The sequence below is a fragment of the Dermochelys coriacea genome, chromosome 1 (assembly GCF_009764565.3).
Source record: "Dermochelys coriacea isolate rDerCor1 chromosome 1, rDerCor1.pri.v4, whole genome shotgun sequence".
Lineage (NCBI taxonomy): Eukaryota > Metazoa > Chordata > Testudines > Dermochelyidae > Dermochelys > Dermochelys coriacea.
In genome coordinates this window covers 99,914,628-99,942,623 of record NC_050068.2, presented here as the reverse complement: position 1 = coordinate 99,942,623, position 27,996 = coordinate 99,914,628, and the positions used below count along the sequence as shown (strand labels likewise).

The 27,996-nt window shown below is 40.9% G+C and overlaps 1 protein-coding gene across 3 annotated transcripts in view; it reads right to left on the bottom strand.

Annotated features, from left to right (window-relative positions):
• Nucleotides 1–3,509: 3,509 nt before the first annotated feature.
• CLYBL (citramalyl-CoA lyase) overlaps nt 3,510–27,996 on the bottom strand; it is a 224,796-nt gene continuing 200,309 nt past the window's right edge. For 2 of the 3 annotated variants that reach the window (XM_038384944.2, XM_043504723.1), the window contains exons 6-8: nt 26,425–26,592; nt 21,085–21,209; nt 3,510–4,164 (exon numbers count right to left, since the gene is read on the bottom strand). In XM_038384944.2, the coding sequence (XP_038240872.1) occupies nt 4,069–4,164; nt 21,085–21,209; nt 26,425–26,592 (389 nt within the window). In that variant the 3' untranslated portion in view covers nt 3,510–4,068. Of the gene's footprint in view, nt 4,165–20,094; nt 20,197–21,084; nt 21,210–26,424; nt 26,593–27,996 lie in introns of all 3 variants that reach the window. The other variant, XM_043504724.1, reaches the window with a different exon arrangement.

Genomic DNA, 27,996 nt, shown 5'->3' with positions numbered 1-27,996 from the left:
CCTAAGGACAGCGCCAGCCGGGCTCCCCAGCCACCTCGCCTGGTGCCCGATGTCCTGAGAGCAGCCTCCGGACAACAAGCGGAGGCTGTCACAGATTGTCATTAAGCCTCCAGGAAAACAATGAAGACATTAGTTTGATCTCCCCCTCCCCGCCCGCGAGGTGTTAAGGGAATAAAGCAATCTGCACCACACGGCTCCTATTGAGATTAATGAAAAAATTATGCAAACAGATAAAAACTCGCTCTTTTTCATCTTCCGGGGCCAGGGCTCTGCAGCCCGCCTCGCGTGGCACCTGATGATTTATTAATCTGCGGGGAGACCCGCCAACGTCCGCCGCTCGATCTGGTCCCAGCTCATTTTCTAAGTAATTGTTTCTCATTAGTTTGGATAATGTTTTAATAGCATTTCCCATAATTTAGTCATCCAAGAATTAATCGCACAGGGGGCCGGGCAGAGGGGGCTGCTCCGCGGACTCGAAGCAGGTAGTCTTTAATTGATCAGATTAGCCTCCAGCGCCTGGCGCGGAAATAGATCACCCCGCACCACGCAGGGGCCGAAATCCCGCCAGCTCCTCGCTCTCCGGCCCACGCGGCGCCTCCCTCCTGCCCAGCGCCGCCCCTCTCCGCAGGGGGCGCTCGTAGCCCGGGGCGGCTGGGGCGGGGCTTTGCTCGGGCTCCGGGCCCCCTGCGGCTCTGCGCCGTCCAGCCGGGCTGGGAGACAGGAGAGGGACCAGCCCCCGCCCTGGCCTGCAGCTCCCCTCCCCTGGCTCTATCGCCCCCGCCTGCTGCTCCCGCTCCCCTCCCCGGGCTCTATCGCCCCGGCCCCCGCCTGCAGCTCCCGCTCCCCTGGCCGGGATCTATCGCCCCCGCCCCCGCCCGCTGCTCCCGCTCCCCTCCCCTGGCTCTATCGCCCCCGCCTGCAGCTCCCGCTCCCCTCGCCGGGATCTATCGCCCCCGCCCTGGCCTGCAGCTCCCCTCCCCTCCCTCTATCGCCCCCGCCCCCCGCTCCCCTCCCCAGGCTCTATCGCCCCCGCCTGCTGCTCCCGCTCCCCTCCCCAGGCTCTATCGCCCCGGCCCCCGCCTGCAGCTCCCGCTCCCCTGGCCGGGATCTATCGCCCCCGCCCCCGCCCGCTGCTCCCGCTCCCCTCCCCTGGCTCTATCGCCCCCGCCTGCAGCTCCCGCTCCCCTGGCCGGGATCTATCGCCCCCGCCCTGGCCTGCAGCTCCCCTCCCCTCCCTCTATCGCCCCCGCCCCCCGCTCCCCTCCCCAGGCTCTATCGCCCCCGCCTGCTGCTCCCGCTCCCCTCCCCAGGCTCTATCGCCCCGGCCCCCGCCTGCAGCTCCCGCTCCCCTGGCCGGGATCTATCGCCCCCGCCCCCGCCCGCTGCTCCCGCTCCCCTCCCCTGGCTCTATCGCCCCCGCCTGCAGCTCCCGCTCCCCTGGCCGGGATCTATCGCCCCCGCCCTGGCCTGCAGCTCCCCTCCCCTCCCTCTATCGCCCCCGCCCCCCGCTCCCCTCCCCAGGCTCTATCGCCCCCGCCCGCTGCTCCCGCTCCCCTCCCCTGGCTCTATCGCCCCTGGCCTGGCTTTATCACCTCCCAGCCAGCGGCCAGGCCCTGCATCTTTGCCATCCGCGAGACAGCCGTCACCCTCCCCAGCCAGCTCGCCAAGCCTCTGGCCTGGCTCTGTCACCCCAGGCAGCTCCCGCTGTCCTGCAGCCAGGACCGGCTCGGCTCCAGCTTTGTCGCAGCCTCTCCTCGAGTCCTGCACTTTCCCCTGGACCCTCAGCAGCGCCCCGAAGCTCTCCCAGCCGCGGGACAGGCTCACTCAGGCTCCCAGCCAGGGGCTGCGTGTCACGGGCAGGTTTCCGGCCAGGCCCGGCCCGGCCCGGGCTCTTTGCCTCCAGCCTGCCCCCCTCGCTCTGTCGGGGCCGGGGCCGGGGCCGGGAGGTCGCTGGGGTTTTCTCGCCCGCCCCCCTCCCTGCGCCTGGCGAGCAGCAGCCCCGGCACCTGCAGCCCCTGTGCGCGCGCACCGCGGCAGCCGCTGCCCGTGTCTCCGCCGGGCTCCGCGTCACCCAGCGCGGGAGGGGGGCGCCGGTTCCCCCCGCACAGCCCGGCTCGTGCCCGGGGGCTTCTTCCTCCGGCGTAGCCAGGCGGGTTCGGCCCATTGGGGCCCAGCCCCGGAGAACTGGCCCGAGCCGGGGGAGGAGCCCGGCCGCCAGGAGGGTTTTCGCCGGAGCCGGGGGGCGGGCCCGGCTGGACTGAGCCGTGGCCGGGCCCTAGCGAGCGGGGCCCCGGTGGAAGCAGCGCGACGCCGGCGGGCCAGGACTCAGCCCCCGGGCGGGACCCGCTGGCGAGGCGCTCGGGGGGCGGCGGGTTAGGTCTCGGCCCGGCCTGGCCAAGGACCGCAGCGCAGCGGCCGGGGGCTGAGCCGGCCCTGGGGGGGCTTTGGGCGCCCTGGTCCCGGCAGGGCCGGGGGGGGGGGGGAGCAGCGTGGCTGCGTCCCTCTAAGCGGCGTGTCCCCAGCCGGGCGCTGCGCTGGGCCCTGCTCCTGCTTCCGGGCTGCAGCCCCGCTCGGGCCGGACCGCGGGGAGCGGCCCCGGCTGCTTCTGCCATTTCCGTCGGAGCGGCCGAGCGCGGGGGGCTGCTCCTGTGCGGCCCTGTGCGGCCACCGGCTCTGGCGCGCGCGCCCTGGCTGGGGGCTGAAGCGAGCGGAGCCGCTCCCCGGCGGGGCCCGCCCGAGCCAGTTGCCGGAGCGCCAGCACCACCTTTAAAAACATGTTTCCGCGAAGCGGGCCAAAGCTGTCGCAGGGAAGGAAAAAGCCCGAGCGTAGGGAGGGAAAAGCAACGGCGCCCTTCCGCGCCAGCAGTAAACAGGCGAGGGGGGCGACGAAAAATGAAACTAAAAACAACTGTTTTCTATGTACACCTTTAAATAAACGGAACAGCCTTCCCCGCGGTGTTTGTCTAAGTGTAGCAGCATTGCTGCTGGGTAGGTCACGAAAAGGGTGGTGCATAGTTTAAAACTTCCCATTCTGGTAATTTCTTAAAGAACAGTCCTTCGTAGTCCGAACACAAAAGCTCGTGATTTAATGAGGACCAGAAACAAAATCTCTGATTGTTGGTGTTTCAAACTTCCTTGGAGTCCTCTGGCAACCACAAGTTGATCCTCTGCAGCTTCAATACCCTTTCGCCGTCGATATAAGAGTACATGCTGAATAGAGCACAATGGCTGGTTGTTATGTTTATTTACCCTTACTACAAGCTGGGTTAACCTCTTCAAAACAGCTTTGCTAAGCCCGTTAACCACGCGGCCCATATGACCTGGAGCAGCATCTCTAATGTGATGCAAATCTGACCCCAGACCATATGCACAAGTTCGGCCGCATTGTGTCTTCCAAAACTCGACAAGTTTATTGCCGCCCAGCCCGTCCCGGGCTTTACGTTTCCAGGAGGGAACGGGCTGAATGGCCACCACTTAAAAAAAGAAATCAAGAGTCTGGCATTACGGTCTATTCCTTTTTTAATGACTGTTGTACATCGGGGGGGGGGGGGGAGGAAAGCCCACACAGGGATTAAATGATTTTCATAACTACAATTTCCACTATTTAATAATTATGCACGAGTTTGCCCTTCGAAAGAGGACTTCTACTTTGCCGCAAATAGCCTGGGGGCGGGGAAAGGCACAGACAAAACAGAAGCATTTGACCTGATTTTTGTTTCATTTGTTATTTTAGAAGAGCTTGTTTCCCTCACAGCCCAGATGCTGCTGCTGTCCGCAGTGAAGTCATAATCCTGTGCTTGTCATCAGTATTGTGACGTCATACCCAGCAATATGACTTCACTCCAGGATCCAGGAGGCCCAGCACATTGGGCTGCACTGGCGCAAGCACTAATTGAAATCATACATAGTCGTGGTAATTAGCAAGTCTGGCAAGACAAATTATGTCAGATCTGCGGAAATGTAAACGGAGTTCTGCTTAACTCTGTCGTATTTACATTTTCCCGAGGTATTACAGTCGTTCTTTATAACTGCTTCTCTGCCCACATGGTGAGAGCTTCATTTAACAGATCATTTTTTCCTGATGGCGGTGGCAAGCGTAACAATGTTCTGTGCCTGCTTCAGTAATGGCATGTCTATCATACTCCCATGGAAAGTAAAGGTTCCCTGGAAAACAGAAAATACAAACTTCATGAAAGAACCTGTAAAATGATAGGTTATTTCGCTTGGTTTTTTTGTTTTTTTTTTTTTTACATCCATCTGTAAAACAAGGAACTGATTCTTCTTGTATGGCCTTCAGAAAAAGCCAAACTAAAGGAAAAGGGGGGGGGGCGGGAGAGAGGTCAATGTTAAAAGGAGGAGGAAAAAACTGCCCTTGATCACACTGTGGAGGAAAGAGCGTATGTATTTAACTCCCAATCTGAAAAACAGGCAGAGAGCAGAAAAGAGCCACATAGTGGGACAGGTGTATTTCAGGGCATGCTGCCAATTAGCACAGACAATATGGATTGACATGGGAAAATAGCCCTTACTAGCTCTAACAGAAGTGGAAGCTTGGTACAAGAAGACAAACTAGCAGCACGGAATTGGGCCCCTTTTATAGAAGAGATCAGACCATCCTCACTGATCACACAAAAGTGAGCTGGAGCAGCTAAGAGCCTTAGTCTACATTCAGCAAGGCTTGAGATTAGAGAATTTCTAACTCATTATAGCATCATATTAGTAATTCTTTCCCTGGCTCTGGCAAATGGTGATACCAACACAGAGCCCCCTTCACTTTTCATTTCATAAAGTGCAATGTAACGATCTTGTGCCTAGGTCTCACATTTTCCCATACATAGAACTCGGAGCTGGTTACAAGCGAGGGGGAAGCATTATTACCCTTTGGGGAAACTGAAACAGAGGTCTTGGCCCCTAGACTTTTTTTTTTGGGGGGGGAATCTCTTCCAGTTAGAGCTCCATAGGTAAGATTTAGCTGTATAGAGTGGAAATCTGTCAACTTCATGAAAAAACTCATACAGATACAGACAGACATCATCTTCCTCTCCAAAATTTTAAATTTGTTAGTCTCTAAGGTGCTACAAGTACTCCTTTTCTTTATAGGTAAGACCATTAGTTTTCAGGGCCTTGGCTGTCATTCCAGAGCTGCTGGCATTGTTCCTTTCTCCTTTTCCTCCTTTCCATATGGCTAACAGATTATGTCCATGTTCAGAGAAGGGGGATTTCTAACAATGTAGAGCATGCTGTATTTGACTATTGTGTACTACTGGAGAATTTACCAGTTTATGGAGTGTGTGTGTTGCTGCTGCATGCACTTGGAGCTCCACTACAATCAATACAGGATTGACCAAGAGTGTCTGAACAGTGACTCGCCCAGAGTCAGAACAGATTTTTGAGTAACTTTTCATTTTTATCAGGACTTAGCTCATGTTACACTTAGTGTTAATATGAAATGAACAAGCTGTAGTTACATCTCAATTAAAAGAAACCTTGTATTAAACCTTGAGCCCCAAACCTGACCGCCCTCCCACTTTGGATGTTTTAATCTCCTTTTCATTTTATCAAACCCATCAGTAAATTCTAACATTTTGAGTTGAAGAAATAGGATTTCGAAGCTAAAAAGCTTTGCAGCAAGCCAGCCCCAAGTGATATTGTAGAAGATGCTTCCTGCATCTGTCAAAGGCACCTCTGACATTTTTTTTTTTTTTTACATAGACAAAACAAGCTATCAGGATTATTATTTCTACCTTTTGCAATGGCCAAAAGTGAGCTGGGCATTTCACACAACAAATTAAAGGATGTAGCCCCTTCCCAGAAGATCTTACATGTAAAGGTTCTGGTCTTGCGTTGTGTGGTGGGCGGTGTGTGTATGTGTGTGTGTTGCTGCTGCATGCACTTGGAGCTCCACTACAATCAATACAGGACCATGAACTCATTTTAGATTTTGACTAATGAGAGCCAAACCAGGGAGGGGATAGAGTGAGGAAAGACATTTCTGGTTGGTTGTGTTTGGGGGCAGCCAGGGGAGTTGAGAGTGAAACAAACTACTGCTTATTATTTTTCAGTTACAAGATACAGACTGATAATGAAATTGAGAAATCCAGCAAGTCAAATTATAACATCTAGCATTTTCCAAAAATGATTATGGAAATGCGTTGTTCCAGTGGATCCCAGCTTCATACCTTTAACTCATTCAAGCAGTATTAAATTAAATATCTCATCAAATTAGGGCATAACAAAGCAAAATTTCATCCTTGGACACAGTCACTTATATAGTATATCATCATTCTATAAGTCGACACAACCAATTTTTGAACTATTAGTCCAATTATTCTATTCTATTCTATTCTATTCTATTCTATTCAGGGTTTAATATCCTGTACATTATCCTGGAATTTTAGCAGGATTTGGTGAATAATAGGCTGATGGTATGTCATCATCATTCAAATCAAGCAGAAATTCAGATGAAAAATGCTTCAAAAATGTCTTTACAAATTGCCTAGAGCTCTGTAGGCCCTGTGTAAATAATAAACAATCTATTAATAACATTGCAGTCATTTACAGCTTCATTATTAGCTATTTTTAAAAGAACATACTTAGATAACCATAACTTAAGTTTGTCAACTGTTGAAAGCAAGAATTAGAAATGAAGCAAACATTTTAAGATTTATAGTTTATTATTTAACTATTTGTTCAGCATAACGCTATGGAGTGGTTGAGATACTAATTTATGCAAAACATATTTTTGTTAAATAAAGCTTATGTTACAACTGTGTCTATTTTGCTATAAGGGGTCGTTTAATAATAGTTTAGAAAAAAGTCAGTGTTCCAAAGATTAATTCACATGTAGCATAACAGTGATAACTGGACTTATGTGTTCTTTTAGATGGGACCAATTTAGTAAACAGCACATTTGCCCTGTTATCACTAAACTAATAGGTTAGAGGTTTAAAGAGGGAAAACAAGAAAATAGCACAGATGCACATGAAAACATGACGGTGTGCAGTCCTTTCTATGTGCATAGGTAACTTTGATATATATCAATCAGAATTCTACACTTACATTGAGAGGGAAATGTCTGTTTTTCCTACGTGAAGCAGGAGCAGAGGCAAGCTGATTTCTTTGTTTATTCACTCTGAGGTTTAATTTCATCCTACTAATTTGCAATAGTGAGCTAAAATCCAGAAAAAGCAACCAGTTTGAATATATTCTATTCAACATAGTTCTTTCCACATCCAGTTTTCTGCAGACCGGCAATACCAGTAATTATGGTATTATCCTACATTAGCCTTTCTAATTCCATTAGATGAAATTTGCCTTTTAAAAAAAAAAACTTTTATTTTCCTTCACATTATAAAAAAATCTTGTCTTAACCATTGACTTAGTTTGAAGTTACACTACGAATTCATTTAGTCCCAGATCTGAATCTACTTACTGGCAAACATTCCTAATAAGCTCACATTTCTAGCCTGTACTTAGTTTTCTAGTAGTTAAAATGCTCTATCAGAATACAATTCTTAATCAAAATTTTAGCAAGAATTGAAATATCCTTAAATCACTGGTGACAAGTGGGGCTTCAGATTGTTCGTGTTCTACGATACATTCCACACTCTCCACAGAGCCAGAATAAGCCATTCAGTCTTTCCCCAGTATCTGAATGAGATAAGTTTATAATTTTTAGCATAAATAGATTCCAAAAGGTCACTTGGTGATAGTGCTAGGGAAACCTTTAAGGTTTGGAGATTCAGTGTAGCTGTTTCTTGGAATTTGAGCATTTCTCCTTTTTTCCCCCTTCAATAGCCTTTGGAGTCTTCTCTTTCTCAGCATTCCTCTGATAGCATCCCCTAGTCCCTTAGTCTCTCTCTTTCCATAAGCCTCTGCCCTCTCCTTTCCTATGCTTGCTACCTTCACATTCCCTTCTTTCCACAATCCTGCAATAGGATTCTTCCTTCTTGCCCAATGCATGATGTATCCTATTGCAGAGCTCAGCAATATTTCTGCTGAGCTACCTCTACACTCAAATTTTGGATGCATCTGGGCATGGGATACTTGATGTCAGCAGCAACAAGATCACAGAATTGCTAGGACAAGTAACAGGATCTTCCAAAATTAGGGAGCAAATCCTCAGTTGGTGAGGTATGGGCAACCATAGGGTGGAAGCCATAGCATCTTAGAAGGACGGAGTGGGGGACTACAGTAGCAGTTATAGTTGTGTGATGGGTTACAACCACAGGCTTTCTGAAGAGTGGGTGGGAGCCTAAGAACTATTAGTTTACAATATATACTATAGGTTTGTTTAAACAATTCATACAGATGAGACGCCAGTTCTAGGCACAAGGAACTCAAGCCGTATGGTGACTTCCTCTGGAGATTTCATGTGTTTGTTTCAAATTCAGTGCACATAGTCTTAAAAATTCAGGGCCTAATTCTCCTCTCAAACCTGTGAAGATAATGGAGTTACACTGGGTAAAACTGATCAGAGAGGAGAACCAGGCCTTCAGGTGCATGCTTATAAAAAGCATACCTGTACATCGCTTGCACTTTGTCAGGGAGAGAACTACAGCCATGTTGGGCAGGCTTACTACTGCTATATCATTCCTGGTGAGCATGGTGATTTATAGATGGATAAGTCAAAGTCCCTAGCCTGAAAGAATTACAATGCAAGGGCCAGACTGCATGTTTTAACATTGCCCTGAATGCAATGATTGCAACCATTGGTAGTCTTTACACGGGCTGTGTGAGAAGAGGGAGAAGGATAAAGTGACTCCTGGCTCCTTCCTCCTACTGATCACCCAGGCAAGGGACAGTCACAATCTCACCCTACATGTGTTCAGAATTCCTGCACACATCACAACAGGGACCTTGGACTCACCACAAGATTACAGAAACTAGGGCCTAAAAAAGTGAGCCCAACTGCATGTAAGGCAAACATGTGATACAATTTCTGTTCCAGTGTGTAGAGAAAGTCTATTGTTTTCTTTCAGGAGATAAATCATCCTCTTTCTCTTTTTTCCTATTTCTAAGCAGCTGACATTTTCTGCTTGCTTTCACAAGTGTGGCAGCTTTTCTGCTTCCATACTTGTGCAATCTTCAAAGCTTCATCTTTATTGTTCTCCCTTAGTCCCTGTTTATAAATTTCCTTTTTCTTATACATTTTTCCACTGGAAATTCACTAAAATTTTCACCTTCCCTCTCTGAAATTAACTGCCATGTTCTTACTGATGCAAAGGTCAAAATTGATGATGTTACACTTCCATTTTATCTATCAGAAAAAGTCCCATCACAGGTGGTGCTATTTCGGCACTACACCCAACACTTGCCTGGTCCATCACTTTCCATTTGCCGATTCCATGTACTAGACTTGCTCACATCACCACTCTTCTGGGCCCACTTGGAAGAGTCTGTATGCAGTGTAGAGAAGTGCTGTGAAACACAGTTTTGTCAGCTCCGAAGCCTTTTGGGTGTGGAGCTAGGGAAGCAACAATGCTGGCAGGTCTGACACGGGATTTCCCCACTGGCAAACTGGGAATGCAACACAGACTATTCCTGCTCCCAGCATCAGAACTGGTGTCTGGGTCAGAACTGGTTGGTGTTGTGCTACTTTTCTGCCAATCACAGAACATCACCGACTCCCCATTCAGGCACTTTCATGAGGCTGATTTAGGGCCTGACCCTCTAAGGTGCTGAGAGCAGTGCTGGGCACCCTCAATTCTCATTGACTTCCATGGTATTTGAGGACATCAAACATCTTGGATTGGGCTCTCAGCAAAATGGCTCACTTCCTTGGCTCATTCCCATGCCTTTGTCTCCTTTTCCTCAGCTCTCCCTGCTCTATAACCTGGGAGTCAACTCAGGATTTCCTGATTATCCAAATCTCACTTTTGGAGAGTTGATGTGATTCTTTAAGCAGAAGTGATATTTATAACATCTGTGGAAAGCAGAGAGTGCCTAAAGCTTCAGTAAATTAGTCCCCAGAATATTTCCCATAAATTTTACACTGCAATTGGGGGAAGGAAAATAACAAAAAGAAAAAAACCAAGACAAAACAGAAAAGGAGGGTCATGCTCATTCTGCCAAGGTCAGATCATGAATGATTGTGAAATGATCGCCCTATGAAAGCACCATGACTTGCACATCATAAACACATATCCTATTTCTTTCCAGAGTATTTAAACATGGGTGTATTTTACAGGATTACCCAAAAGTCTTATGGCCAGATGTAGGAGAAATGTGGTTGGCTACAAATTTTAGGTAGTGTCATATGACCCTTTTGGACTTTCCTTTAGTATGTCCATTTCAAACAATACCTCATACATTTCATGTTCATTACCAAAACCTCTCAGAGTAACAACATTCTGAATGTCCTAAAGGTGTGGTATTACAAAGAATGGGACCCAGTCTGCACCCAGCAGCTTCTACCAAGTCAAAGCTGCAGGAACTCCTCATCCTGCCTGGGTTGACCAGCTGTGAAAGCAGATCTTGGGGGAGGGGTACCATGTGTTCCCCTTCCCAAAGGCGGAGTCTCTGACTCTGCTCAGCCTGAGTGCCATATGTGGCATTCAGGCACTGGGAAATGTCAGGGAGCAGAGCATAGACAGCTCTTCCTTGATGTCCCACTCATGGGGAGTGGAGGCGGTTTGTCCCTAACAGACTAACAGCTGGGGAAAGACTGCATGGCTCTCCATGTCTCAAAGATCTTTCCCTTGCTGACAGGTCTATAACAACTCAGACAGAGAGAGAAGGGGGGCGACTTGGTTACTCCCTCTCTCCCTGCCTACCGGAGCTGCACAGAGGTTGACGTAATTGTTAAGTCCTCTGCAGCTCCAGCTGTAGGGGGGATGGATGAGATTATTGATACATACAGGGCTGCGTGGATGGGAACAGGGAGATTATTTAGGTGGTGTCCCTGTCTCCTGAGAAGCTCCACAACTCATGTCTGCAAAGCAGGTATATTCCCCCTCCTCCACATCCTTATATCTCAGGCCAGTGTTCTAGACTGCAATGGGAATAGCCGCATACAGAGCCTGCTGGAGCTATGTGCCCCATCCCATTCTATAAACTGGCCTACATTGGGCCAATGAATTTATAATGAAATTTTATATTCTCTCCAATAGATAAAATGTTTTAAAAAACACCATAATTTATGTGTCAAGTGTGCAGTGGCGAATGGGATCCTAGTAGATCTACTTTGTATTCAACACTAGCCCAAAGTGACTTGGAGGATGGAGTGCAGGGTACACTCAGCAGGTACCAAGAGGAAACAAAGCTGGAAAGGAATTTTTAAAAAGAGAGACTAATTGTCGCAAGATCTCAGAGGAGACCAACAAAAATGATAAGGTTTGGAAAATAACGACTGTGAAAAAAAGAATTGAGCATGGTAAGTCTAAAATAATACAGAGACAAAAGTAACAGACTACGAATAGGCAGAGATATATTATAAAGAGGACAGAGAGCAATTATTCTCACTATCCCTGTCAAAACAAAAAGGAACAAATTCTTTGCAGCAGGGGGACAATTTAAATGAATTTTAGGAAAACCTAATGGAATAACGTGTCAAGATCCAGGGGAGTTGCCATCGGAGATATTCAGGACTCAACTTACACCACATCAGTTTGGGTTTATGTTTGTTCTTCTTAGGACAGAAGACCCATTCATTATGCCATTCATGGAGACATAGACTGAGTGATATAAGTGGTTCTGAAAAGCGTCATGTGCAAATGGTATGCAACCCTATGACCGTCTGTGGTTCTTGAACACTGGTACAGTGTGCTTGGATATTCTGTCCCAATATGTCATCCTCAAAGATCTTTCTAACTTGTACACATGAAATATATGGAGCAGCATAAAGAGATCCAGTGTTGGTCCATTGTGTTCCAAGACTAAAAGATTTCCTGATAGAAGACTTTAGTCTTATGCTCTTGGGGAAGTGAAGGTTTTCTTCTTTACCACAATAGGATCTAAGAAGTTTTACCTTATGAAATACTTTGGTTTGGTAAATAGCTTGGTAAATTCAGATTTCGACCTCACAGAAGCATCATAAAAAATTTCTTACTGTTAGAAATACTCTATCCTTTTTTGCAGGTTAGTTTCATTGGACTCAGATTGGATTGCCATTCTGTTGAGAGCAAATCTGTACCTGGAGGAGACAAAAATCCTCTGTGGTTCAGTTTCAATCAATTTTGCTTCTTGAGGTCCTAGAGCAACTCTGGAAACTAACTGTGAGTTGGACCTATTTCCCTCATGTAAAATAAAACCAATCAGGCAGATACTGGGTCTGGTAATCAATGCTTACCTTAAGAAGGATGGTAAAATACCACCTTCCATCAAATAAGTCTTCATTAGACCTCTGATCAAGAAATCCTATCTTGGACTCTGATCTTGTTAATTATTCTTGGCCTTTAAACTGCTGTTTTACAAGGTTATTGAGAAGGTAGTGCAGGACGTTCTCATATACTCTGGAGTCTCACATTTCCTTGATCTCTTCTAAACAAGTGGGTATGATACAGAGACTACAATGGACTTGGTGGCCTTCCTCCTGCTGAACTCCTTTAAAAAGGTGCCAGCAATGTTTGCTACTGTTTGTATCGTTTTGTGACTGGCCTACTGGCCAGGATGGACAGGATTGCATGTGAGTGGTTCCATTCCATTTTTTCCCCCAGAAAGATGCCAGAAGGTGGTGTTGCACAATTGCTCATGCACACTGAGGCCTCTCATACAGTATGTGGTGTTCTAAAGGGGTTTATTCTTTCAATTCTCTTGTTCTACATGTACCCTTTGATAAGATAATGAAACAGTTTGGGCAAGATGATTTAGTTGGGGCTGGTCCTGCTTTGAGCAGGGGGCTGGACTAGATGACTCCTGAGGTCTCTTCCAACCCTTATTTTCTATGATTCCAAGACTATCAGTATGCAGACGTCTTGCAGCTGTGTGTGTCTTTCACTTAACCCAGATAGTGTGGTATTTCCTTGTACCTAATTGAGATAAGAGATTGAGGCTTGGAAGAATGTGATTTGAGATTAATGCCAATCCATGGAGTCCTAATTGTTTGGAGGTAGTTTGCTTGGGATAGTGACTGGCCCCATTACTGAAGGAGTTTGCTCATGCTTTGTTAACAAGATTTGCAATTTAGGGATACTCCCTGATCTCTGAGAGCATATGGCTTAGGTGTCCAGAAGTTCTTTTTTCATCTGCATTTGGTCTTTTCATGATCATCCATGCCTTTTTGACCACCCATCTGGATTACGTAATGCTCTTGATATGAGGGATGCTACTGAAACCACTCTCACGCTACGGCAGGTACAGAACATGGAGATCTGCCTTTCCTAAGCTGTCGCAAGCATATTAAACTTCAGCTCAGATCTGTACTGGTTTTTCTCTCTGGTACAAATGAAATCAAGTGTTTCTATTGATCATCAAAGTCCTAATTGTGTTTTGGGAACCCAGCTGAAAAACTGTCTTTTCCACTATCTACTGTCTTGATCACTAATCCAGCAGATGAGCTCTGGCTAATGGTCCCTAGGGTTGATGTCCTCTTGTCTCTTCTGTAGGTACTCATGCAAAGGCTTCAATCCCAATGGAGTCGGGAATAGGCCTCTGACAAAAAACACTATAGGAAAAACTAAACCTGGCTGTCTAGTGGGAACAAAATTGCCCTGTACCACATGGAAAGCAAAATAATTATTCTTTGTGGGTGTGTACAGCATGGTTTGGGCCACCATGTCAGAGGAGTTCAGGACTTCAGGAATACCCTACTATGAACCAGGTCAAGTGGGACCCAGGTATGGGGTGTTACTGAGTCCTGCTGAGTAAGGTCTTGGCCTAAGTATAGAAGGAGTCTTATATGAATTCTGCACACCAAGACCACTTTTGGCCAGTTCAGGGTAACTAGGATGAAAGCAGTTTTGTGACCTCTTCAGTTTATTTAGGAGTCTCCAATTAGTGGAAGCAGATAAATTGCAAGGCCAGGGGAGAAAGTTTCCATGAAATGCTGCCTAAAGGGAACACTGGTACTACATTTGTTGCAACTGTGGTATATGATTGGGGACTCCCCAATTCTTGCTGAAAGGCTTCTGCCTTTAGGACAACTCTTCTAGAATACTCTTTTATTGCTTTAGCCAGTCTGCTGTACAGTTAAGGTGACCTGGACCCAATATGGCCCAAGTAAGAGGATGATGACCTCTACTCAGATGAACAAAAATAAAGGAACAGACTTCCCAGCAGCATTATGTTTTTCATGGTCTAGGTACACAAATACTGCTGAGCAGATGGACTTTATAAAGATGTGCTTCTCTCGGATTAGCCTTCTGAACACTAAGAAGGTTAATTTCTCTCTCTCTTTGGGCCTGTGTGTTAGCTCCTCACATCTGAGGAAAAATGTACTTAGTCTAGGACTTGGAGCATTCATCGTCTTCCCCCATCATTCATTATGAAACCCAGTAAATTGAACAAAGCTCCCATACTGCTTGTGTAACCCAGTCCAGAGACTGGGAGAGTAAACCTGTTGTCGAAATAAGTAATTATGTAAGACCCTTTCAATGGAGGGCTGACTGTGAACACACTCAGGCAGACTAAATGGAGAAGTGCTGAACTGGAAATATCAGCTAGCCACTGCAAACCTTGTGTACTTCTGATGGGAAGGAAAGTAGGTGATGTGTAAGCAGGCATAGTCAAGTCTAGGATATTCCTGATCGATTGCTAGCTGAAAGATTCCATTTTAATCCTCTGAGGTTTTATGAAATTGTTCACTCACTTCCAAATCCTAAAAGGAAAAGAAAAAGGTCTGATATTCTCCTTCTCTGAGGCCACAAAGAATGTGGAATAAATCCATCAAAATCTGTTTGCTTGGGTCTGGGAACACCGTTCCCAACTCCGCAAATTGTTACACAGTTTACAGAGAAAGGAAGGGAAGACCACTGTTCTGGGAAGGGGAAGAAGCAGGAGGATATTAAGAGGACACCCACAGGAGACTATGGAAAAAGACCCAGGAGTTCAGAAAGATAACTTCCCACTGGGATTAAGAAAAAATCCTTCGGCAAAGTCCATGGAGGGAGAAAGTTGACTGTCTGAAACCTTTTGCCCCTCTGCTTAGGGGCTCAGGAGAATGGCTTGGGTTTACTTCCAGGTACAGAAACAAAAGAAACGAGAAAAGAAAAGGAGTACCGGTGGCTCCTTTTCTTTTTGCGAATACAGACTAACACGGCTGCTACTCTAAAAAAAAGAAACGAGCACTCCTTTTTCCAAAAACTGGAACTACGCTTATGCTTGTCAGGGAACCTTCTGACCACAAACAGATGATTTTTCCTGCGGAAAAGGTTTTAGGATTATTTTCAGAGAAGTCAACATTGGAAGATTAAATTTGTTGCCTGACAGGCCAGGTAGGATTGAATCCAGGTTTTCTTCTAAAAACCCCTTTTCGAAGGGAAAATTTATCATAAAAGCTGGGACAAGGCCCCTGCCCCTTTGCACTGATGAATCTCTACAGCTTAGTAAATCACTAAGGACTAGCTGAGGATGTTTGGGAAAGCTTGAGATGATCCTGGTCAATATCTTTCAGTTTATAAAAAGATGAAGTTTCCTGTTCCTCTCTTCCCAGCAGAGTATTTACAAATGGACCTCCCAATCCAAATCTATCCAGGATTCTTAACTTCTTAAGAACTTAACTTCTTTCTGGGAAGGCAGGAACTGGCAGCTATCAAATAACTAACCTGGATGCACAAGATATACAGAATACACAGATGCTAGAAAAAGTGAGGCACTCAAATAGAATATTTGTAGAGACAGACTCCCTTTTCTTATCCAAAGTATCCTTTAAACTGATGTTGGACTCTTTGGGTACATCTACGGTGCAATTAAAAACCTGCGACTGAACTATGCCAACTGATTCAGGCTAAGGGGTGTTTACTGCAGTGTTGACCTTTGGGCGCAGGCTGCATCTTGTATTAGCCTCCCTGTGCATTAGCCCCAGGGCTTCAGTGACAGGAGGGAAAAGGATCAAGATCCACAGAGGGCCTGCTTGGGGACAGAAGGGGCAAGCAAATCATTTGTACGAGCTCCCAGAGCTCTCATGAGCTTCTGCAGGCTCTTCGCCTGCTTTGTAGTTCACCTACCCCACCTGTGAACAGGATTGGTCATACCAGTGTGGAGTCAGCATATGCAGGAATAACAAGCTAACGTGCCCCTTACCACTGCATAACAAAAGTTCACGATTTTCCCCCAAATAGTCTTTTCTATGGGAGGAAATCCACCAGTTATGCTATAGCACACTTCTTTGATCTCTTCTGAATACCAGCTACTTTTGTTAATAAGATTGACTGACTATATTTTATGTGAAAAATCCGCACCCCTGAGCAATGCAGTTAAACCGACCTGACCCCTGGTGTAGAAAGTGCTGGGTTGACCGGAGACCTCACTACCATCTCTAGGGGAGATGGAGTACCTAAGCCAGCGGGAGAATCCCTCCCATCGGCTCAGGTAGTGTCTCACTGAAGCGCTACAGCTGCCTTGCAGCAATGTTGTAAGTATAGACAAGCCCAGAATGAAGGAAGAGCTTGGGGGCCAGTGTTTCCTGACTACACACACACATTGGCACAGGTGCTAAGGAGCCCTCTCCCAGAACAGCAGCCCCTTGGGAAGGCAATGGGAGCCAGATGTTACAGACAGACAGAATCCTTAGTGAGGGCTGGATCCCACTCCCACTGCAATAAGGGGAAAGACACTAACTGACCTCAAGGGGAGTTGAGGCACTCACAAATACAAGTCCTAGAATGAAAATTGTTTCCAAGATACAGTAGCTTGGGTTCAGACTTTTCTAAACAAAGACTGTTATGACAGGGCCTTTGTGAGCAATTCCCTTGCAGACCAGATACTGTGTAAATAAAAGGATTCCAGGAAGGACCATAAAAGCTACTATATAGTTTGCCAAATCACTTGAGTTCACACATCATTCAGATGCCAAAGGCCTGCTAAGAATATTATCCATACATAGCACTATATATATCATTCTTTCAGCTTAGCCCGGTGGAGCCTAAAGCACTCAATCAAAGCTACAGTTTTGAACTGTGAATTACTAATCCTAACTTTAAATTTCACTTAATTTACATGTGATTTTTGAGGCAATATTTAGCTCTTTCTTTTCTGGTTGACCAATCAGGTTCTGTTAAAATATTTACAACTTATTATATCTGTAAAAACTTAATTACACTTTTATTTTATCTTTTTGCACTCCATTTGTCAGTTTTGCTTGATATCAGATTTAAAAACCCAACTCAGCCAACTCGTAAAGACCCTTACAGAAATGATATTGTACCTAATATAATATTTTAAACTCAGATTGCACAAGAATACTCAATCTGAATATATTTTAAAACTAATTTACTATTTGTATTATATATAAACAACAAAAAGCTTCTTTGATTTTTAAAGTACTTTTGGGTCAAATTTATCAGTCATGTAATGGTGGAGTAAGTTGCATTTTGGCTGAGAAAATGAGGGTACACGGTAAAGTGTAATGTAGTTACATTAAAAGGAGAGCTGTTTTTTCATATACCCTATTAATAGCTTTTCCTGCTACCTTCAGCTTGCTTTTTTGGAGTGTAAATTATTCATTTTGTAAGCCACGTGGACCAATTTCTGCCCTCATTTAATTTAGATTTGTATCGCTTTATTATCTCCATTTACTGCAGTGGCGCTACTCCAGATTTAAATCAGAGTGAGAGCAAAATTTGGTAAACTAGATAAACTATCTTGCTTCTTGAACCCAGTCTATGATCAAGATCTATTTTATGCCACTTTTAGATTTTTCATGGGGGTTGTACCTGAATTTAGTCCCAAGAATCATACGTCACTTTCATACATACAATTGTACAGCAATTGTACAATGCACTTCTCTTTGAAAAATTACTGAAGCTGTATTATAGCAATACTTTGCTTTCATATAGCACTTTTCATCTGCAGATCTCAAAGCCCTTTACAAAGAATGGTGATTTAGTTCAACAATGTCCAAATCAGACACAAACAATAAAGTACAAACACAAATGACACACCAGGTGGAGGTCCAGTTTTTGGACCAGTGATATAAATATTGTGTTAGTCATTCCCTTTTTTCATTACCTATGCATAGGCCCCAATCCTGCTACTATTAAAAAGTTAATGAAAGTTTTGTCGTTGGCTTCAGTGCAAACAGGACCATGCCCATAATGTTATTCCAAATAATTTTGGCTAGCAGAATCTTTTTTTCTCCCTAGGGACTACAGGAGTGTCTAAAATACCCTAGAGTCCACCTGTGATCCTAATTCTTACTAACCTCTGTTCTCAAATGCAGGGACCACTATGTCAAAGCATTTTAGTTTCCAAGATATAGTAGTCTGATTTCAGCCTTTTCTCAAACAAAGATTACTATGACTATTGTATCTGTCAAACTGTGATAAATTATGAGAGCTGATTATTGTATTTTAATGCAAACTATTGTTGACTAAGGGCATCAAACTTTGAAACCAATTAACAACAAACTGTGATCCTAGAGATTGAAGACCAATAATTTATCTGTGAGCAACCTAGCCACTCAAATCCCTTGCATTTATTTTTTCCAGGCTTTCAATTTTGATTAATAACATAACAAAAAACATGCAAGACTGAACAGTATGAACCAAAGCTATATTTTTGGACCTACTGACATGCAAGTTCTAATTTAATAAAATAAAAAGAAAAGCAGGAGTGGTGTTTCACTATCTGCACATTAGGATTTCTAAAAGCAATATTTGGAATATTTCTTACAAGATGGGATGGGAAGAGTTATTATTGTAATTTTAACATCTCTCTAGGACACACAGCGTGAGATCCCTCCTGTGAGACACCTTTGCTTTGGAAAAATTAAGTAATCAGATTGTTCAGGCTTTTCTTGGCTACGCATTTATAATACAGCAATAGAAACTCAGTTAAGAAGTTTGCAGGAACCATAGCACACAGAAATCTATTTACTAATTTTTTTGTTATGAAAAAGTAGTAGTATTTAAATGTTAAGAATTCCAGCCAGGTCACAAAATAACTTGCTTATCCAGGGGTGGTGTTTTGTTTTGTTTTTTGGATAGATCTTTATTCACAAAATATACAGAAATGTGGAAACTGGTTAGTAAAGAAGCAAATCTTTATTTGCCAAAGAGTTATAGAAGCTTCTAATCTAATTAGAAAGCACTTGTTACAATAAAACTTTCATAAAGTGCTGATCTAATCAAGAAACCAGCATTTTGGGGACAAACTGCTATTAAAATAACACTTTTAAAACAAATAGAAAAGTAATGCTTCCACAATGCAGAGATCTTTAAAGGCCATTCTGTAAGGGTTTTGTAATTTTATGCTATGAATATTGTAAAATTACCGGTATATCCCTCCCAGTTCATACCACCCTACCAGGTGATAGGTTTGAAATTAAAATTATATGGGCTCATGAGGTTACAAAGGCATAAACTAAAAATATTCTGCTGAGTCTGTCACTTGAATGTTTCTTATTTTATCTGCTTCTACTTCCCTGAAAAAATCCACAACTGGCATTGTGTATACCCAGACAAATGACATTTGTAAAGATATGTAAGCGTGTATGAATCATGCAAAAATGTGAAAAATCATGCATGCATGTTCGCGCTCCATATGGTTATTTACATTCTAGCATAGACATAAGGGGAACAGAACAAAGAGACACAGAAAGATAACATATGATGGTGACCTGAAACAATTATCCAGGCTGGCACCCAATATCATAGTGATGGACATGTTAGTAGATACCGTAGACAGTGAAGGGCAGACCAGTAACTTTATTATAATAATAAATTATTATTCTAATAGCTTTATTCTGAAATGTAGGCATAAATGAATCACAAATCTGCTATGATCTTTCTAGAATTTCTAATATGCAATCTTTCCTGGATTAGAAATGTGTGAAAACGGGGAAGATATAACTTACAATCCACACATCATAAAGTAAAGGAATTTATTGGGAATATTTATACACTACCAGTAAAAAGTACAAATCAGTACACAGTCTTGCGTGCTCAGCTTTACTACAGAAGATTTTTTTACTTATAATTATGATTATTTTTCACTTACATTTTGTACAAACACACTTCAGCCATTTCAGTTTGTGTGCAACTAAATGTTGGGAACATCAAAACTCCCCAGGCTTTTTAACATTATCAGGTTTGGCTGTAACTAAGATAAACATACTTAGCTGCAACTTTTTTCTTTCAAAAAGAGGCAAACTGGATTATAGCAAATAACCTTTAAGATAATTAACTGACAATGCTGCAACTAGCATAAAATCTTCCTTCAGGCGACCCCTAATTTAAGTATTACTGGCACAAAGTGGAGACAGATTGTGCATCACCACCGCAATATTTACATAGCAGAAACCCACAGAGCAGGAAACGTGAGACTCAATGATGCACTAAATTAGGAACAATCATATTCTAGTGTTAATTTGCTTTCCACTCTATCCAAATATCAGGTCCAGAAATTGGTACAAATACATAGAAAACATTCCCACTTTTAATGATTAAGATCCATATTTGGCAAATAGTTATGCACATAAGTTACTTTATTCACACATGTAAGCAGTAGCAGAATTGGACCCCCATAACTAAATACATTTTATCAGATATTTTTTAAAAATAAAGAATTTCAAATCTATTAATTTCTTCCCACAAGTAATACCAAAGCAAGCAGGATGTATTTTTTCTTCCATGCTACCTGTCCTTTGATTGCAAATTATTTTCATATGACAATATCATGATTTTTGTGAAATAATGTAATAGTATTTTTAATTTTCTAAGCAGCAAATAATTTTATTTAAAGGATAAAAGTTAAGACAGGCAGGAAAATAAAGGAAATGTATTTGTAAATGTATTTGAGAAGTTCCATATTTATTGTGAATATTCTAGCTGTATTGTGCCCTGACATACATTTGGCTAATAAAACCATAAATTACTATATACTTTTTATTGTAAAAACAAACACTCCCCACTACATGCTTCAATTTTTCCTCAAATTTAAATATTATTCTAACTGGTATTCTATATGTGGTATTAATAAAATATTTACCTTTCCTAATCGCTGATGGTCTTCAAAAGCAGAAATCAGTTCTTGTGCCCACTTTATTTTTTCAGGGCTTGGAGAGAACTGTTCCTGGACAACAGCAATTTGGTTAGGGTGAATCACCTGCTTACCTACAAAGAAGATTAATAACACTAGAATCATGCATCAACAAACAGATGTTCAACAAAATGTTCCAACCACTTGAGGCTGTTAAATGCCTCATAGACTTTATGTTAAATAACTAATTATTTGACTAGATTTTTTGTATTATTAAACTAAATAACAATCTTTTGCTAGATACTATATGAACAAATATAACTAAACAAGAGCTGTATTTGGTTACCATTCAAAAATACATTCTTCCCATCTATTTCATCCATACATCTTCCTTTGTCATACAGGTGTTAGACAAATTTGTCATAACAATTTATAAATATATATCTTTACATTCTAGCTGTACAAATATGCATCGAAACTGACAATTACTGTTTTATTGAAAAATTAAACAACCTGAAAATGATATTTAAACAACAAAACAAGCTATATTTCATTGATAGCTTTTTTAATTCTACAAAAGGATTAGTTCCTATTTCCCATAATTTGTTTAGCAACTAAAAAATATTCAAAATTCTTCCCCCACCTTAATGATTAGTTAGTTACTGCTGGTGCATAATACTTTTCTTTTTGTTATTTGTTATATTAATGAACTTAAAAGTACCTAGAGGCTTAGATGGACATCTTTTTATCCTTTCTTGCATAAATATATATAAAAATATAATAAAAAGAAATTAAATTTTCCCTGTTAATTTTAGTATAGATTTTCACATTTGCTTGCTGAGTCAGGTATTCAGTTTTAATTCAGACTGTATATGCTTAAATTAAACAATGCCTATATTATGTGTTTTACATTTTTTAAAATAGCATTTTACATTCTTAATTTTTTCAAAAGGAATTTTCACATGGTGGTGTGATTTTGCATGGTTTTTTATTTAAATTAATTTTAAAATGTTCATTATAAAGCAATTGTACTGTAATATTCCTGTTTACTTAAATGTTCATGGTGGAGACTATAATTTTCCTTTTACATCAAATAAGTATAGTTACCAATTCAGGGATTGATCCTGCAAACCCTTAGTCAAATGAATAGTCCTTCCTCACAGAAGTGGTCCCATGTTACTCACATGCACAGAACCACTCAAGATTGGAATCGCTCACGTGAGTAAGGGCTGCTCAGTCAGACTACCTGTGTGCATAAATACTATTCAGGGCCCTAAACCTGTGTCAGGATCTGCTAGTGCAGACCCCAGCACCATCTGGTATCCAACTGATCCAATGGAACTCTGGATGAATGCAGAGATCCATGCTAGTGGATCTCAGTGGAGGATCAGGGCACATGTAAGTAAAAGTTTGTGGTACTGGGTCCTAACTGTGTTTTTCCAGGTAGAAAAGCTATTTTTTAAAATTCCCATTTAAACTAAAAGTTGTATACATTGTATATAAATAAATTATTTCATGTAATAATTCATATGTATTACTATCGAAATTAAGCATTCATTTTTAAATGATTTAACAATTCGAAAAAAATATTTGCAATCATCAGCAACATAATATAAAATTTAGTTGTAAATAAAAATACATTTGTGAACCAATTTAGCCGAAGATGTATTTTATAAACAAGAATTGTTCAGAATTATCACATTTGTTAGAAGAATTTGCCATAGAAGTTGAATTTTATTTTATTTCCTGTTACACAATCATTTATTTACAATCCTCAGGGCATTCACATATTCAAATTCTGATACTCCAATCCACTACAGAAAAAAATAATTTAAAATTGTAGCTTAAAACTTTAAATACTTTAAGAACTATTTTGTTAGAAAGAAATTAAATGAACAGAAAATTTCTTTTGCTAATATATTTAATATTAATTGTATTTAAAGATAATTTTTAATGAAATCAAAAGATAGCAATAAGTGAGTAAATTACTATTATTCTTGTTTTAATTTGCTTTATTTTTAATAATTAAACTGGTAATTCTGAAATTGAAGATTGTGTACATAATTCATAGTGATGCCTACAAAGCTTAAAATTTTCAGGAAAAATATTTTCATTATGTATGTAAAATTATAACAAAGACTTAAATTACAATTAAAAAAATCAAAAGCTCAATATAAATTATTTTTTAAAAGGCAACTGCATTTCTATATTAAAATTAGTTTTTAAAATGTATTTATAGTAAAAATCTGCAATTTGTTTAGCATTCCCATTGGTGAACAGATTATAGAAAATATAATGTAACATTTGTTTTATGGCCTGAGTTGCCTTTTGTCACATCTTATGTATCCAAACAACTGTATAATAGAGTTTAATGCCATGCAGGAATGAAGCAAATATTTTAAACTGAACTGTTGTTATTGACGAGTTACTGAGAGGGTGCAAAATTGGAAGACATTAAAATTTATGACCATGAAATCCTTTTTACAGTACCACTTGATATATTGTGCTTTAAATCAATACCTGTCAAGTCTTTAGGTAACTATATGATGGTGTCATTTTTGTCTTCTACAAAAGACTGCAAAAAGAGAGAGGAAAACCTATAGTGTTTCATATTTATATCTAGCTTCTCAGCATGTAGCACTGCAGTAGCTATAATGACTAAGTCAGCTGTTAAAGCTTTATTCCAAGGTTTACTTATTTTTGGATATAAACATTCCTTAAAGCTGATGACCATTTATATAGACAATACATTGATTTAAAGTCCATATTTTACGGTACTGTAAAACATATGCTGCTGTAAAAGTAAACCTATTTTTAAAATAATCTACACTGGCTAAATGATGATTGAAAACATTCAGTACATACATGCACATTTATTGCAGAAACAATAGGCTGCTTACAATGCCTAATTTAAAAGGAAATGAGAAGAAAACATAGATACTACGGTGGTGATGGTCAGATAAGCATTTAAATAAATAGAAAAACCATTTTATGTTGAGTAATTATATTTCTGAGATGTGCACACTATTTAAACTTCAATAAAAATATTTTGATTACTTTACATTAAGGGTTACAATTCACTGCAGGCCTATGTAAATATATACAACTTTGTTGAATATTCTGGAGTTGCATCAGTTTAGGAAGACAGCGAATTTGGCCCGATGAGTCCCAAATAAGTACTGTATCTATTTTCTGTGTATCTTGCCAATTAATTGATTAATCATTACTTTAGCTGTGTAAAAGATTTAGCTCATTTTAGTCACACCTGTTGTCTTCAGTGGCATTAGTTGTGAGTAAAACTAGCAGGATTTGACCCAAAAAACTTTAAAATACAAGAGAAATAAGTATTCAGAACTTCTATTAACATAATAACGTCAAGATTTTATTACCACACTACTAGACAGCTATATGAAATAAGGGGGTCATTAAGCAAAAACAATCCACAGCCTTGTGCCCAGTGGAAGACCATAGACTATGACTTCACATCAGATTGGACTATTTATCAGATTATATGCTGGGACATTCTATTTTTTGAGATGTCCTGATTCTAGCCATGGAGAGACACAGGGAAAAGGCAAAAGCTGTGAGTTCATGTTAATGAGCTCAGCCCCTTCTGCAGATCTTTAAATCTCATATAGAAAGGCCAAAGACCCTCCACGGCTGAGTTAGGAATGAACTGCCCTTGACACCCTGAATTGTCAAATGTAGCCTTTCTACTTATGCCATATCTGAGTCTTACAATTTTAGTCACATTTTTGTATTTTTAAATTATTTGCAGCTAGGTACTGCCAACTCCACTGTTACCTCTCCAAAACTCCACCATACTGATGTCAGATGACTTTCTATACACAATCAGTTGGACCCAAATGTCATCAAGGTTAGTGATAGCCAAATGTTTCTAATTTATACACCTAAATAAAATGGCCTAATTTTCAAAGATACTTAGCACTTGCAACACCAACGGACTTCAACAGGAGCTGCAGATGTTCAAGACCTTTAAAAAACAGGTTATTTTATTTAGGTGCGTAAATTAGAAAATATTGGCCTGTGTGTCTTAGCCTTCAGCAGGTGGTAAAGTCAAAGAGCCCTGTCATATTCCTATTGACTTGAGCAGAAATAGCACTGGGCCCTGAAAGTCCACAAGGACATAAATAATATTCCATAGCTCTGGTGCAGTAACAATTTTCTAGATTCAGATTTTGCAAGTACTGTACCCAGGTTCAACAGGAAATAGGGCAAATCTGTCCTGAAGAGAGTCTAGAATTACTATTAATTAAATGAAAGACAGGGTGGGGGAGGTAATATCTTTTATTGGAACCAACTTCTGCTGGTGAGAGAGACAAACTTTTGAGTTTACACAAAGCTTTTCTTCAGACATTCTATGTTGTTTTTAACATCAAAGTGTGAAACATTTAGACTAACTTTAATTTTTATTTGATATTTTTGTTCAGATAATGAAAGTAATTTGAAGTATCATATGCTGTTACTTTTACTTTGAAAAGTGTCGTCTCTTGTTATATCACTACCTCAGGATATATTCTTTCAATAATGAATAGCTAACACATATGCAACTGTCTTGAGTCTAACTTGAATTATAATTTTTGAGAGAAATAATTTAAAGTGTTAATTTCTAGAATTTATAGCAAATGGTACATTTCTATTGCAAAAGCACCATCTTTTGGTTGCTGTGATGTCTCACTGGTGATAGTGAGTAATGTGGTATACCAATTACTGGATAATCATCAGTGTCACAGGACTCTGTTGCAAGGAGCCTGTTGGTCTTGCCGTCTGCCAGTACCTGTAGGTGTCACCAGGTGCACAAGCACTTACTGGGAGGGGAGCCAGAATATGGAAAATCAAATCAAAGAAAACAACATGACAATAACTTTCATATATGAATTAGCATATCTGGGGAAAGGGGGGTTATCCACTCTTTCACCATATCAATAAATAAACAAATAAATAAATAAATTTAAAAATATTAGCAATTGTTTAAAAATACAAAAAAGTAATAAAAAAATAAACTGTTCATCACAAAGTACGATATCACATCTTACTTTAACTGTCTGTCAGGAAGAATCACATACTGTACATCTTATACCCAGGCTTCCCTTACAAAAATAGTGATATACTTGATGTGATTTTAGAAAAGCAGCCTCTGATTTTGCAGTCTGAATTTTTTATCTGCAATTTTAAAAGCATAAGTAATTGGGGATGCATTTGACAGCACAGACTGATCAACAACTGATCTGTGAACACAAACTAGTTTGCAGTCTAAGTAATATAAAATGTGCCTATATTTTGTAAGGAAAATGCATAATTTTTGTAGATATTGTCACATAACCATACCCGTGAATCCCATTAGGGCACCCTCTCTTGACTGCCTACGGAGCCCATCTTCATCTTGGAAATCAATGTACACAAGGTCTATTGCTTGTAGGCCGAAAGCCTTTGCTGTGACAATAATTTTTTGCCTGGCATACAGAATATCATGAGTTTCTTTACTACTTGTAGCACCTAAGAAAACAATGAATAGAAAGAAGTTAACTTTGTTTTTAAAATCTTCTCATTTGAAACTTTTTTAATATAAAACAAACATTTCTTTGGTGTTCTCGTTTACATCATTAAAAAAAAAAGAAAATAATTGAGGGATACGAAGGTTAACTGACCAAATGTTGTAAAGAGATAATTTAAATAGTTTAGTTGGGAAAATATTCATCTTATCCAGAAGAAGTATTTTCTTCGTGTCTTAGTTTCTGAAATTTAGGGTATGATTTGGTTAAAATAATTGATCCTGATATTGAAGTCAATGGGAGTGTTGGCTGAGGAAGGGCTGCAGGAATCCACCTTCAGTAATCATTTGCTTCTATTACTTATTGTAATGGCACTGAAAAGTGTTACACCAAGAGAAACATTATAGAGATGGATATACTGTGTACAAGGAAAAGGTTAAAAACCTCACATTGAGAACAGAATTGCACTTTCCTTGGTTGCGATTCTTGTCACAACCGATGTCCTAAGCCAAATGTTTAAGCTTTGGATTGGAAAATTTGAAAAATTATGGCTGATGACTTTTGAGAGGGGCCAAAAACATTCACAAGAATTCATGAGTCCACAGTCTATCAGATAAAAACATTTTCACATGAATCCTGGTGTGAAAAAATAATAATCTGTTCTCTTTTCCTTAGGGTGACTGTCCAGATATGGATTATCAATTTGTATAGAATAACTTCTTGTTAATTGTTTCATTAGAATATGTAATGAATATAGTTCATTAAGAAACTGATACTTATGAATGTACTTGTTGCCTTTAAGGAGTTTATAGCTGAATCAGATTAAAAAGAGACTTTTAACAGATAATGTCTCTGTTAAGCAAATAATTTACAAAAGGGATTTTGAAATATTTCTGGTTTTGGAGCAATGGCATTTTCAGTGTAACACAAGTCTACGAGAAGATATGACTGTTTTGTCCGAGGAAATGTTTATAATGCATTTATTAAAGCAAAACTTAACAAGGAAGTATTGTGAATGATATCAAAATACATTTAATTGTAAATAACGTTAAAAACAGACACATGAAAATTTGGCTTGAAATATGATTCTTAAGAGAATATACAGATAGTTGGTCATATGAGTATTACAGTTTAAAATAAGCTTAGTGATTCAACAGGTTTATTTTTTATTTTAGTGTGACAAGAAGAATAGGAAAAAGCCAGTGTTTTGTAAGTCATCATTTTATCAAGCTCTGAATTGAAAAATACCAATGACATAATTTACATTAATAAAAATTATGCAGAAAGATGGGAAAATGTAACCAATATAAGTAAGAGAAGAATCATACATTTAGAATTCTTTAATTATTGCAGTCAAGACAAGTGGATAAAATACCATCACTATTCTCAACTACAAATGTCATACATT